Here is a 14,757-nt window from a genome sequence, read left to right on the forward strand (position 1 = left end):
GACTGTCAACAAGATCACGAGCTCGATCAATATAGGCTTTCATAGAAAGAGACCCTTTCTTCAATGCACGAAGCTCACATTGAAGATGATGAATGTGTGCATCAGATTTAGAAGCAAACAAAGATTCCAGGGAGGACCAAACATCATGATATGTGGTAAGACGATGAACTTTCCTTAGTACAACAGGGGTTAGAGAGGAGAAGATCCATCCGAGAAGAATTCGATCTTGTTTCAGCCAAGGAGCATATTCAAGGTTAGGGTTTTGGGAGTTTTCAAGAGTTGCAGGTGGACAAGGTTTGTCGCCATCAACATAGCCATCAAGTTCATATCCCTGAAGATAGGGTAAAAATTGAGCACGCCAGAGAGAGTAATTAGTTTCATCGAGTTTGACAGTGATGATATGATGAGGTTGTGAAAAAACAGAGGAAGCCATTATAGATTGAGAAGATTGAAGAAGAGTCGAAACTGTAGACACGGAAGAGGCTGCGGAAGACATGAAGATCACAACCAGGATGATACCAAGTTGGAACTTAGATTTAGTTTTATTGAGAATATGTCTGAGACTAATTAGGAAGGTCTCAGATATACACGTCTCTTAGAACATAAACTAGGAAAGTCTGAGACTAATATGGAATGTGTTTATACTAGGAAAGTCTAGGAAAGACTTATTCTAGGAAACCGAGATTGATATGGAATGTATTTCTATTAGGACTCTATTATGTGGTCGCACATATATATATATCCTTGTAATCAGTTATGAAGAGATATGAAATAATATACAAAAAATTCTTAACATGGCATCAAGAGCCAGTTTCGAAACCTAAAAAAAAAAAAAAAAAAACTAAAGATGGTTAACGAAATTGAATCATCCAAAGGAAAGACGGTGGAATATGATATACAAAAGAAGAACCCTGTATATTACCTAGGTTCGAGTGATGGACCAGGAAATATCATCACGCCAATAACTTTGAGAGGAAATAATTATGATGAATGGGCTAGAGCCATAAGAAGATCGTTAATAGCCAAAATAAAATTTGGTTTTATTGATGGAACAGTTACAAGACCTGAAGATCCGGATCAGTTGGAAGAATGGATAGCAGTGCAATCAATGCTGGTCTCATGGATCAGTAACACGCTGGAGTTATCAGTGAGATCAACTCTGGGAGATTATGAGGATGCAAGTCTATTATGGGCACACCTGAAGAGAAGATTTTGCGTTGTTAGTGGAACAAGAATATGCCAACTAAAAGCATCTTTAAGTGACTGCAAACAGAAGAAAACGGAGGAAGTTGCTATATATTTTGGAAGATTGAACAAAATATGGGATGAGATGGTGACTTATATGAAGATACCCCAATGCAAGTGTGGAAAGTGCACCTGTAATATTGCATCTCAGGTAAGTTTGTTGAGAGAAGAAGATTTATTGCATTATTTTCTGATTGGGTTAGATTCTGTATACAGCTCTTTGCGTGAACAATTGCTTGCAAGAGAACCATTGCCGTCTGTGGATGTTGCATATCAAACAATTGTGAACTCAGAACGCCTGAAAATTGGAGATGGAGTTGTGACTACAGAGATGCAAGAGAATGTTATGGCTTTTAAGGTGCAATCTGATCAACGCCTACTTAATAGTGCTTATGATCCCAACAAGTACTGCAAAACTTGCAGCAGACAAGGACACTCTGATGATGGCTGTTTTAAGATTATTGGATATCCAGAATGGTGGGGAGACAGACCAAAGAATGGAATAGGAGGAAGAGCTGGAGGAAGAGGACGTACTGGAAGAGGAGGTAGAGGACAAGGAGGAAATCCTGTTCGTGCTCATAACCTGCATATTTCGGCAACAAAGGAGAGTGCTGGTGCTGGTACGTCATCAGCTGATGGAACGGGTCTAGTAGGAGTTACAGCAGCACAAGTTCAAGAGGTGATGGAGTTTTTAAACTCAAGAAAGTCTGGTTCTCATCTACAAGGTAAAAAGAATAAAACATCCTGGATTGTTGACACAGGTGCAACAAATCATGTTACGTATGAACTTCTTAACATGAGGAGTGTACGAGATATTAGGGCATGTTCAGTTGGATTGCCTAATGGAAAATATGCATACTCTGAGAAAATTGGAACCGTGATTCTCCCTGGTGGATTGAAACTTGAAAACGTGCTTTATGTACCACAGATAACCTGTAACCTAATTTCAGTCACACAACTTATTGATGAGATGAGTTGTATTATTCAATGTACTAACAAATTATGTCTTATACAGGACCGGTCTACGAGGAGGATGATTGGAGTGGCTGAGAGACAAGGTGGACTATATATTTTCTGTGGTGTGCCGCATGTTGAAGTTATGGCTGTGCATGAAGATTCATATGAGTTGTGGCATCAGCGTATGGGACATCCTTCAGAAAAAGTTTTGCAGAAATTGCAAGGTGTGAGTAGATTAATTAAGAAGAATAATGATGCTTGTGATATTTGTCCCCGGGCAAAGCATCGTAGAAGCAGTTTTGCTAGTAGTTTGAGTAAATCGAATTGTATTTTTGATTTAGTTCATATAGATTTATGGGGTCCTTATAAAATCCATTCATCATGTGGAGCACAATATTTTCTAACAATAGTTGATGATTTTTCAAGAGGTGTTTGGATTTATTTAATTCGGAATAAAACAGAAGTTGAATCAATATTTCGTGAATTTGTTGCTCTTGTGAAGCGTCAATTTAACAAGGATATTAAAATTGTTAGAAGTGATAATGGAACGGAATTTAATGCATTACGTGGGTATTTTAAGACTAGTGGAATAGTCTTTGAGACGTCTTGTGTAGGTACTCCACAACAGAACGGAAGAGTTGAGAGAAAACATCAACATATAATGAATGTGGCACGGGCTTTGAGATTTCAAGCAAGCTTGCCGAAACGGTTTTGGGGAGAGTGTGCATTGACAGCGGCGTACTTGATCAATCGTACTCCTACACCTATCCTAAATAATAAAACACCAGATGAAGTATTGTTTGGAAAACCACCTCTATATAAACAGTTGAAGGTCTTTGGATGTTTGTGTTATGTATATGATCAAAGTAGCAAAGGAGATAAGTTTGCTAGTCGAGGAAGAAGGTGTGTGTTTCTAGGATATCCATTCGGTAAGAAGGCATGGCAAGTGTACGATCTCGACACAAGAAGGTTTATAGTGTCTAGAGATGTAAAATTCTATGAGACACAATTTCCATATAAAACCGAGTTGGATGGAACTAGAACTCATATAACGACTGATGTCGTTGGCACTACACATGAGACAGATCGTGTTGGTGAAGAATGGAGTGATGATAGTGATGAAGATTCAGTAATAGCTGGCGGAGAAGAAGGTGCAGAAATACAACGACAGACAGATGCAGATGTCGTTGTACAGACTGCAGCGCCTGGTGGAAATGTTGCAGTTCAGACTGCGACATCTGCAGAAACTGCAGCAGAACAGACTGCGACATCTGCAGAAACTGCAGCAGAACAGACTGCGACATCTGCAGAAACTGCAGCAGAACAGACTGCGACATCTGCAGAAACTGCAGCAGAACAGACTGCGACATATGCTGAAGATAACGCTGTTAAGCACAAGTCTACGGCGTCAGAAATTAAGGCAGATGTAAATGGTGATGGACAACCCACAAATACCGTTGCTGTGAACAACGATTTGGGTAAGGGCAAGCGTCAGAAGATCCCATCAAGTAGGCTGAAAGGTTTTGTGACGCACACCATTCGAGAAAATAGTCCATCTCACTCTCAATCATCACAGTCATCATCCTCAGGTAGACCTTATCCTTTGACATATTATGTTAGTTGTGACAGGTTTTCTGACATGCATAAAAATTATATTGCTGCATTGTCGGCAAAGTCTGAGCCGAAAAATTTCAGAGAGGCAATGACACATCCAGGTTGGAGGAAAGAAATGGCGGAAGAAATACGGGCCTTAGAAGAACAAGGCACATGGGATATCACCGAATTGCCACCTGGTAAGAAGGCTCTAGGAAGTAAGTGGATATATACGGAAAAATATGATGAAAATGGTACTTTGGTACGTTTAAAAGCAAGACTTGTGATTTTTGGAAATCATCAAGTTGAAGGTTTGGATTACAATGAGACGTTTTCACCAGTGGCAAAGATGACAACTGTTCGTATGTTTTTGGCTGTTGCTGCGGCTAAGCAATGGGATGTGCATCAGATGGATGTGCATAATGCATTCCTACATGGAGATTTGGAAGAGGAAGTATATATGAAAATACCACCTGGATTTTCTAAGGGTAATCCTAATATGGTGTGTAAAATGAAGAAATCATTGTATGTACTAAAACAAGCACCGCGGTGTTGGTTTGCGAAGCTGTCCACTGCATTGAAGAATTATGGGTTTCGGCAATCGTACTCAGATTATTCTCTCTTTACTATGCTAAAGGGAAAGATGCAACTTAATGTGCTGGTGTATGTTGATGATTTGATTATTGCAGGAAATGATCTGGTTGCGCTTACACAATTTAAAGCATACTTGGGTCAATGTTTTAAGATGAAAGATTTAGGAAAGTTGAAATACTTCCTAGGATTGGAAGTGGAACGTAGTAAAAAGGGTTTATACATATGCCAAAGAAAATATGCGTTGGATATTATAATGGAAACAGGTTTATTGGGTGCGAAACCTGCAGAATTTCCTATGGAGACAAATCATCGTCTTGCCTTAGCAACAGGAGATTTGCTTAGTGATGTAGAGAAATATAGAAGATTGGTTGGGCGTTTAATATATTTATCCGTCACCAGACCAGATCTTGCTTACTCAGTGCATATCTTATCTCAGTTTATGCAGCGACCTAGACTGGAGCATTGGGAAGCAGCACTTCGTGTGGTTAGATATTTGAAAAAGAATCCTGGACAAGGAATTCTGTTGCGCTCTGATAGTAGTTTCAAATTGAGAGGTTGGTGTGATTCGGATTGGGCAAGTTGTCCTATAACTAGACGCTCACTGACGGGTTGGTTTGTTCTTTTTGGTGATTCACCAGTATCTTGGAAGACTAAGAAGCAACAAACTGTGTCTCGTAGCTCGGCAGAAGCAGAATATCGTTCCATGGCGGCGGCTACATGTGAATTAAAATGGTTGAAACAATTACTCCGAGATTTGGGAGTTCACCATACACAAGCAATGAGTCTTCTTTGTGATAGTCAATCAGCGTTATATATTGCGAAGAACCCTGTGTTTCATGAAAGAACGAAACACATTGAAGTGGACTGTCATCTAGTCAGGGATGCGATAATAAGGAAGATTATTTCACCTTCTTATACTCCTACCACAATACAGTTGGCGGATATATTCACAAAGTTGGCGGATATATTCACAAAGTCGTTGGGGAAAGCTCAGTTTCATGGTCTATTGTCCAAGATGGGCATTTGTGACCTGCATGCTCCGTCTTGAGGGGGGTATTGAGAATATGTCTGAGACTAATTAGGAAGGTCTCAGATATACACGTCTCTTAGAACATAAACTAGGAAAGTCTGAGACTGATATGGAATGTGTTTATATTAGGAAAGTCTAGGAAAGACTTATTCTAGGAAACCGAGACTGATATGGAATGTATTTCTATTAGGACTCTATTATGTGATCGCACATATATATATCCTTGTAATCAGTTATGAAGAGATATGAAATAATATACACAAAATTCTTAACAAGTTTACATTTAGAAGACAAAGAGAAGAACAAGAAAAGAGAAATAGTTTTGAATGAATAATAATGATATTGATTCGGTGAATTCAGTTTACATGATAGCACTCTGTTTATATACAGGGATTCTAGAGTTATTAACTTTTAAAACAAGTGTTTCCTAGTTTACATAGTTTCCTCGGATACAACAACTTCTATGTATAGCAAACTTTAGAGTTTGCACGTAACCTGTGGCTTGAATGTTACGGTATCTCAATACCTCTAACACTTTCTTTTCTCTTTTTCTTTTTCCTTAACATTCCCTGCCATAACGTGCACAGTATTGTTATCCAAAAATCGTGGTATTGAATAAAAAAAATCGTTTCGTGACTCAAAGAAGTACGGCAAATTTGCCAAGATTTTCCTCACAGTCAATGTTCCGAAAGGAACTCCTGAAAATTATCGATGAGAAAACTAAGTGAAAAACCTCGGCGGGAAACTTGAAAGCTGAAAGGCAATCATGGAGGGAAAATTCGAAAATGAAAAATTGAAAACTGAAACATTCAATAACTACCAACACCACCTATTTAATTAATAACACGAAACCCTAGAAAGAAACCAATCTTCTTCCATACACTTCCGACTCCCCCCCTTCTGTATTCAATCAAAGTCTTCTCTTCTACTGAACATATATGTATGTATACTTAGTAGATATCTAACACCCGTTCGACAGAATTCCTCATCTAAATATTGAAACAGAAAATGTTTGTTGTTAAGAGAGATGGTAGGGAAGAAGTGGTACAATTCGATAAGATCACATCTCGTCTAAAAAAGTTGAGTTATGGTCTTAACAAAGATCATTGTGACCCTGTTCTCGTCTCTCAAAAGGTTTGCGCTGGGGTCTACAAAGGGATTACAACTATGCAGATTGATCAACTTGCTTCTGAGACAGCCGCTGGGATGACTGCTAACCATCCTCATTACGCTGAGGTACTAACTCTTTTCCCTTCGTTATAATTCTCATTTGTATACTGTTTTCTTTTGTGAATGTTTAGTAATTCATTTTTATTTATTTTTATTTTCTGATGTAGTTGGCCGCTAGAATTGCTGTCTCAAGTCTGCATAAGAACACAAAGACATCATTCGCAGAGACGTAAGTTGCAGATCACTATTTTTTCTCAGCTAAATAGTTAATAGAAATATTTTGAAATTTTGCCCTTCTTGCTTACAAAAATATTTAAAAATTAAATTTATCCAACGAATAATAACATTATTTTCTGTAAATTACAATTGATAAGACTTGATCTTGATAAGAGTGGTTTATACAGGATAAAGGATATGTACAATCATATTGACAAGGGATCAGGATTGAAGGCGTCTCTTGTTGCTGATGATGTATACGAGATAGTCATGAAGGTGAGAAAGTGTCAAACACTAGTACGAGTTGTAGTGGAACAATTGTTTGAAAGTTGTGCTCAGTTTTACTGTTTTATCTGGTGCTGCTTGTTGGATGTTCTTGAGCAAAATATTCTTTTGTAGTTTGATTTTACGCGATGATATTAAAGTTACTTTAGCTACCTTGATTGATAAAAGGGAGTTTGTTATTTGTTTCAGAATGTCGAGCTGCTGGATAGTCAGATCAATTATGACAGAGACTTTGACTATGATTACTTTGGTTTTAAAACCCTTGAGAGATCATACCTCCTAAAGGTTCAGGGGAAGATTGTGGAGAGGCCACAACACATGCTGATGAGGGTTGCTGTTGGAATTCACAAGGATGACATTGGATCTGCTCTGAGAACTTACCATTTCATGTCCCAACGTTGGTTCACCCATGCTTCCCCAACCCTTTTCAATGCAGGCACCCCGAGGCCCCAAGTATGTTCTTTCTTTTGTTTTACGATTTGTCATAAGAGTAATTTCTAACATTTGTTAGACATGATGCCTTCTCTCTTCTGTAATCCATCTATTTGTTTGTTGTTTTGTTGGTTATGACAGCTGAGTAGCTGTTTTCTAATATGCATGAAAGAAGACAGCATAGAGGGTATTTATGATACATTGAAGGAGTGTGCTGTTATTAGCAAGTCTGCTGGAGGAATTGGTGTTTCTATCCATAATATTCGTGCCACAGGGAGTTATATTCGTGGTACGAATGGGACCTCTAATGGCATTGTTCCAATGCTACGTGTGTTTAATGATACTGCTCGTTATGTTGATCAAGGGGGAGGAAAGAGGAAGGGTAAACTTATCCATACCACCTCTTATTACTTTTGCTTTCTCAAGTTATGATCATTTGCTCTAGCATGTCTATGTGTATTAACCACATTTTGTGTCTGCATAAGTGGAACTATTTCATAAATTTCACTGTTCCATTTTAGTTACACTAGTTTGATGTAATTGTGTTGCACTTGCACACATAGGCGCCTTTGCTGTGTATTTGGAGCCTTGGCATGCAGATATTTTCGAGTTTTTAGATCTCAGAAAAAATCATGGAGCGGTATGTCTAAAATTCAATCCAATTTTACTTTGTTCATTTCTTGTGACTAGCATAGGATATGTTAGTTTCGTCCATTTCTTTTTATTGTGCTAGAGTGCTTCTCTCCAACAAGTTCAAGTAATTATGGTTGTAAATCTGTACTCTTATAGGAAGAACATCGAGCTCGTGATCTATTTTATGGTCTTTGGGTTCCTGATCTTTTCATGAAACGGGTCCAGACTAATGGGCAATGGTCGTTGCTTTGCCCAAATGAGGCTCCAGGCTTGGCGGATTGTTGGGGTGATGAGTTTGAGAAGCTGTATACCAAGTACGAGATGGAGGTAAACAGGCAACATTGTCAACCTTTGCTCTTTGTGTTTGAGTTAAAACTTATAGTTTGGTAGTTCACTCACTGTTCTGGATCGTTTATGACAGAACAAAGCAAAGAAGGTGATTCCTGCACAAAATCTGTGGTTTGAGATTCTGAAAGCCCAGATAGAAACTGGAAACCCGTATATGCTCTTCAAGGTACTTTGCATAGTTGTTTGGTCTGTGTGCACAAAATCACTTCTATATCTCCTGTTCACTGTTTTATTTTTTTTCTTTGTTTTTTCAGGATACTTGCAACAGAAAAAGTAACCAGCAGAACCTGGGAACTATTAAATCTTCAAATTTGTGCACAGAGATAATTGAATATACAAGTCCCACAGAAACTGCAGTTTGTAATTTGGCATCCATTGCTCTGCCACGATTTGTCAGGGAGAAGGTGGGTCTGGACCGTCTAGTTTATGAAATATACTTCATGGTTCTTGATAATCCATTGATAGTTTATGTCAATAATCTTCATTCTTGATGTTTTTCTTGGTTATAGAATGTCCCTATTGAATCTAAGCTGGTTGGGAGTAGGGATTCTAAAGACAGATATTTTGATTTTAAAAAACTGGCAGAGGTTTGTTTACCATATCCCGTGTCGTTCTTACATATGCATTACTTCAGTTTTATTTCCTGTTTAGAAACTTAATCACTAATCTCTTTTTTTTTTTTTTTGTTGCCCAGGTTACAACAGTTGTTACCACCAATCTCAACAAGGTTATTGACATAAGCTACTATCCGGTGGATACTGCAAAAAGATCAAATATGAGGCACAGGCCAATTGGAATAGGAATCCAGGGTCTTGCCGATACTTTCATCTTGCTAGGAATGCCATTTGATTCTCCAGAGGTGCTGTTGATTCTTGCAACACCTACAATGAATTGTTTTCAAGTTCGGCTTTTTGTAAATTGAGATTTCATGGTTGTCTACAGGCTCAACAACTTAACAAAGATGTATTTGAGTGCATCTACTACCATGCTTTGAAAGCTTCTTCTGAACTGGCAGCAAAGGAAGGTCCTTATGAGACATATCACGGGAGTCCTGTTAGCAAGGTTAGTAATTTGGTAGAGCTAGCTCTGCCTTCTATCTTTTGGGGTATGTTAATACTTAATACATAATTCTATATGAATTGATCTTGAAGTAGTGTTTTACTTTCTTTAGTAATTTTATTTTATTAAAGAAGAAAGCATAAATTAAGTTGTTTTGCTGTAATTTCTCTAATCGATTTGAGCTAGCAAGTAGTTGGTATACTTATCAATATCCAAAACCTATGTCAATAGTCATCTAACTATTGGCACTAGCTAGGCAGTTGCATGGGGTTTCAGCACATCCTTGACCTTGTGAATATATATTACCTAATAACATAAACTGTTGCTGATCTGCATGCAGGGAGTTTTTCAACCAGACATGTGGGGTGTAACACCAACAGATCGTTGGGATTGGAGTGGCCTCAGAAAAATGGTCGCCAAGAATGGAGCGAGGAATTCTCTTCTTGTAGCACCCATGCCAACTGCTTCCACCAGCCAAATTCTTGGCAATAATGAGTGTTTTGAACCATATACATCTAACATCTATAGTCGTAGAGTGCTAAGGTTAGCACTTTCGTTTTGTTTTCGGCTAGGCTAGAACGCATCACTGCTTGATATCTAATTCCTTCTCTAGTTAATCTTAAACCTATATTCTTTCGTATGTGATGCATGCAGCGGTGAGTTTGTTGTTGTGAACAAACATCTCCTTCATGACTTGACTGAGATGGGTCTCTGGTCCCCTGCTCTTAAAAACAAGATGATAAGTGATGATGGATCAATTATCAACATTCCAGAGATTCCCGATGATCTGAAGGCAATTTACAGGTATATATGGATAACTATGATAACAATGCTGGTGCTCAGTTTCAGCTTCTATTCAGTGGTCTTAATTCTGTGATTGTTGTAAATGATTATTCTGGTGTTTACACCACTAATTGACTTACATAACAATGTGAGAATATGTATGATCCAGGACTGTGTGGGAGATAAAACAGAAGTCTTTGGTTAACATGGCTGTTGATCGTGGGTGTTACATTGATCAGAGTCAGAGCTTGAATATCCACATGGACAAACCTAATTTTGAGAAACTCACATCGTTGCACTTCCATACTTGGTCAAAGGTATTTTTATGGTTATAATGCGATTTTATTGGGTACATTTGAGTTATATTTCTTTTTGAATATTCAGCCGTTAACAATGATTGAAACCACATGATGGTGTAATAGGGGCTGAAAACTGGAATGTATTATTTGCGCACTCGTGCTGCGACTGAGGCAATTAAGTTCACTGTGGATACAACATCAGCAGCAGCATTTATCCTCAACAAGGTAAGTGGCACTAGTGTATATTAATGGATGTGTTCATCTTATGGACTGCATGTGATGGTTTTCTCTCTCTCTCTCTCCGTGGTGAGTCCAAGACCTTCCCAGGACAATAACACATGATTTGAGTTTAGTGAGTTCTTTATCCACCGGTGATAAGATATTGAGTGGCAATGGAATTCATGCAGGAGGGGAAGTCAAAGGCAGCGAAGAGGGAAGAGGATGATGTTAAGATGGCTGCTGCCGCACAAGTGATATGCTCTTTAGAGAACCGAGATGAGTGCTTGGCTTGTGGAAGCTGACAAGTATACCTTATTTGTAGATATGTGCTTTGAGTAAGAAACTTGTTCTGGCGAGATGTATAGGGTAATGTAATGTTATTTTAAGAGCCAGTAACAGAATCCCTCCCAAAATCAAGCATAGCCCTAGGAGTACTGGTGGCAGCTATGAATGTGTATGAGCTCTTTGTTCTCAGAACTATAATCTTCTATCATAAGGTGTTTAACGAGTTTTTGAACTCTTACTAGCGTCCTTATAGTATCTTCTGGGAATCTCTATTCTGACGAGCTAATACATTTACACCTCATAAAAATAAAAAAGAACAAGAATCATTGACATGATAAATTGAAACAAATCGTATAACATACAGTATGTAAGCATATAAATTTACAAAAACGGAAAGAAGAAAAGGAAACATTTAAACGTATTGTCAAGAACCAGAAGAAGATGATGGATCATCTGCAGCTGATGCATGTGACCAAAATGGCACCGCTGAAAAATTTGTAACACTAATTATTCCACTCTTGTCATCATCATCAATTTTATTATAAGACGTCGATGTGGATGGTCTCATCATGCCATAACCACCTCTCATTTGTTGGTGCTGCTGCTGATTTTGGATAAATAGTGAAGATGAGGTAGGATCTGAAGCAGGGGCAGAGGAAGACATAGTTGTTGAAGAATAAGAAGTAGCAAAAGGCGGAGCTGAAGAAGGATTAAACATGTTATGATTTACTAATTGAGATAAGTACTGATCCTGTGGAATATTGTAAACTCTTCTATTGACTTCCTGCTGGTGGTTAATTTGATCTGAGAGTAGTGTAGAGAAAAAATGAGTACTTGGCTGTGATGATGAAGAATTAGGAACTACTACCGCTGGACGAAAATGATGGGATGTTGTGGCTGCTGCTGCAGGAGAAATCGATGGTTGCGTAGCTGTAGTAGATGATGGTCTGGGAAGACTAGTGACATCTTCAGGGAAGTTAAGTTTAGCTTTGCTTCCTCTGAATTTGAGAGCAGCTTCATCATAAGCTCTTGCAGCTGCCTCTGCAGTGTCAAATGTACCTAACCAAACCCTAGCAGCTTTTTGAGGGTCTCTTATCTCTGCTGCCCATTTCCCCCATGGTCTCTGCCTTACTCCTCTATATCTTCTTGCAGTTGTTATGTTATAGGGATTATCATCAACGGATGGAGTAGTAGTCAATGTTGTTGTGGTTGTAACGTTTGCACCACCAGTCACTGCACACATGCAACCCTTGATTAGAAGAAACCTGGCAACACAATGGAGCTATCATTTTGACACTTGTTACATTCCTTTCTTAGGGCATAAATCCACTCCCAGAGAGAGATGAGTTTCCATATGCATGACTAGTTAATATATGTAAACACTTGTTGCATTCTCGACATGTGGGGAGTTGAGATAGATACATATGTTATCAAATTAAGATAATGGGCAAGTAAAGAATCCTAATCAATTAGAAAGCTTTATCATTTGGACGAAAAAAAAATCCACTACAAAATCTAAGTATAAACACATGTAAAAAAAAGAGAGAAAAATCTAGGTATAGCAAATGCAAGTACTTTTTGGTTCCACACATGTACATACCTGCCATATTTGAAGAAGAAGATGCTGTAGATATATTATTAAACCCTGATCTGTAAGCCCTAATATGAGAAGGATGATAATGATGATGATTGTCTTCTTCCTGATCACGTCCTCTCTTCTGCCCACTAGCCATCATCTGTACAGGCCATGGTGATGATGTTGATGCTGGGTTAACATAACCACTGGTGGATGGTGATGACCCATAGTGGTAATAATTAGTAGGTGGCGGTGGCAACAAGTTAGGCTGATTATGAGCCTGCTGATGACTAGTAGATCCAACCTGGATGAGAGCTGAAATCATCGTCGACATCTCTTTATTCTGCCACATATCGTTACTACTTCGATGATCCAAAGTTACAAACCCTTGTCCTTGCTGCTGCTGTTGTCTTGGAATATGAGATTGTGATGAGGAGGATTGTGCAGCTGATGATGTTGGTGACGCGGGTTGATTAGTATTTCTAACATTAATCGCTGCTTGTTCATCACCATAATTAGTTGTAGTTGTACTGTTTGTATCCTCGTTTTCTTGATAAGTTGGAGCGGTAGTTTTATTAGTAATCCTCATTGATTTGACAACAACTAGCGAATGATTTGTTGAATGGATTTGTTTCTCTCTCTATATATATTTTGTGTGATGATGGTGACCAAGATTAATTTCAGATAAAGAGATGGGATAGCAAGGGGATATAGGAAACCTCTAGACGCGTGCGAGGTAGATGGCCGCCATTAGAGATGATGAGGATTGAAATGAGTAGTAGTAGTCTTTAAAATTAAGACACCACCTGTAAGCTCTTTTGCGTTTGAGCGTATGTCATGACTCCATATAATATTGCATTTTTACATGTGGTGATATGTTGGTGGTTTACTATTTTATATGAGAGACTTAAAGATATCTCATCGTGTAAGCCTTCTTCTAAATCTTAATCCTTATATTAATTACATTTTGGCAGTACGTTTTGTAAGACTAATCGATATATATGCGAAGAACGTGAACCGACTTTGGCTACATTAAGTTGAAGTTCACACCGCAATCACCCATAATATATTTATTACTAACATGTACGGTGCATTATTATTACTACTAAAAGGAATCTTATACATGATTAAAGAATCAGTTTTTTTTTGTTTTTTTTCATTATAACATTGTTAACATGTAGGTGTTGTTGAAGATTCGATTGGAATATTGAATTTATAGATGAATAAGATTGCTTTTTTGCGAGGAGGTTTCCTAATTTACATTTTTGTATATTTAATTATAAAAGCAAAATGATTTATTATTTTTTTGAAAATGGATGTTAAGGTTGTTTGTTTATTTTTTGAATTTTTTGAACGGAAAAGGTTAAATGCATACCGGAATGATAATGCTGAGTGAGCATGTACGTATCTAACATGTCACAATATAATTTAGCCATCTATCCACAGGGATATAAGGGATGTACAGATGGAAAGGGAAGAGAATTTGGATTTGGATTGACTCTCAATTATGCAATGCCTAAAACTGCCTGACTAAATGGACAAGGGTTGAATCTGAATATGTTTTCAACCTAGGACTGGCGACTTATTGTTGTTGTCTGAGGACTCCCCAGTAAGTATAAAGGAAATGTTTTTCTCATGGAAACTGGTGTTAAGAAATTGACAAAATTTGGAGGGTGCAGTAGAAAATCTTATCCGAGTGTGCGAGTTAGGCCAAGCTATCCGCCTATCCGTGGTAATCTATTTGATGTCTCTAAATTCTTATTTTGTTGATATTATAGCAACCGAGCTAGCCAAAACACAAGCTGCTAGCTACTCCGCATACAGGTGACACCCATCCCCAAGTCCTTATCGACCCTGGGCATGGTAAAGGGGGTGACCTGAGAACTACTTAAACTTACCTACTCGTTTTTGGGCTTATTTAAAGAGACGGGGCATGGAGTCAATTGATGGGGAATCGAAGGAACTAAAGTAATTAAATTTAAAAGGAACAGTCATCCCCATAAAGTCATATACCAAAATTGGGTCAACTATCT

General features: G+C 38.2%; 2 protein-coding genes across 2 annotated transcripts; one reads left to right on the forward strand and one right to left on the reverse strand.

The window, feature by feature from the left end:
• The first annotated feature begins 5,974 nt into the window (after positions 1–5,974).
• LOC113357203 (ribonucleoside-diphosphate reductase large subunit-like) lies at positions 5,975–11,382 on the forward strand. The gene is made up of 17 exons (XM_026600534.1): positions 5,975–6,655; positions 6,757–6,818; positions 6,994–7,081; positions 7,280–7,543; positions 7,664–7,904; positions 8,086–8,162; positions 8,312–8,482; positions 8,577–8,669; positions 8,758–8,907; positions 9,013–9,090; positions 9,198–9,362; positions 9,446–9,565; positions 9,903–10,105; positions 10,217–10,366; positions 10,515–10,662; positions 10,768–10,869; positions 11,052–11,382. Exons 1-17 carry the CDS (start codon positions 6,428–6,430, stop codon positions 11,163–11,165), a joined length of 2,454 nt encoding a protein of 817 aa, XP_026456319.1. The 5' UTR covers positions 5,975–6,427; the 3' UTR covers positions 11,166–11,382.
• A 190-nt stretch (positions 11,383–11,572) lies between these two features.
• On the reverse strand, positions 11,573–13,313 carry LOC113359910 (ethylene-responsive transcription factor ABR1-like). The gene is made up of 2 exons (XM_026603475.1): positions 12,749–13,313; positions 11,573–12,381 (listed from the first exon to the last, which is right to left on the reverse strand). The coding sequence occupies exons 1-2, from the start codon at positions 13,311–13,313 to the stop codon at positions 11,573–11,575; spliced, it is 1,374 nt and encodes a 457-aa protein (XP_026459260.1).
• Between the last annotated feature and the right edge of the window lie 1,444 nt (positions 13,314–14,757).

Source organism: Papaver somniferum, chromosome 3 (assembly GCF_003573695.1).
Source record: "Papaver somniferum cultivar HN1 chromosome 3, ASM357369v1, whole genome shotgun sequence".
Classification (NCBI taxonomy): Eukaryota; Viridiplantae; Streptophyta; class Magnoliopsida; order Ranunculales; family Papaveraceae; genus Papaver; species Papaver somniferum.

Excerpts from the sequence above, each read along its gene's own strand:
- LOC113359910 (XM_026603475.1), bottom strand. The coding sequence starts at position 13,313 with ATGAGGATTACTAATAAAACTACCGCTCCAACTTATCAAGAAAACGAG. Across the intron at positions 12,382-12,748 it reads TTCTTCTTCAAATATGGCAG|TGACTGGTGGTGCAAACGTT; the intron begins GTATGTACATGT and ends GCATGTGTGCAG.
- LOC113357203 (XM_026600534.1), top strand. The coding sequence starts at position 6,428 with ATGTTTGTTGTTAAGAGAGATGGTAGGGAAGAAGTGGTACAATTCGAT. Across the intron at positions 8,670-8,757 it reads ACCCGTATATGCTCTTCAAG|GATACTTGCAACAGAAAAAG; the intron begins GTACTTTGCATA and ends TTGTTTTTTCAG. Across the intron at positions 10,663-10,767 it reads ACTTCCATACTTGGTCAAAG|GGGCTGAAAACTGGAATGTA; the intron begins GTATTTTTATGG and ends ATGGTGTAATAG.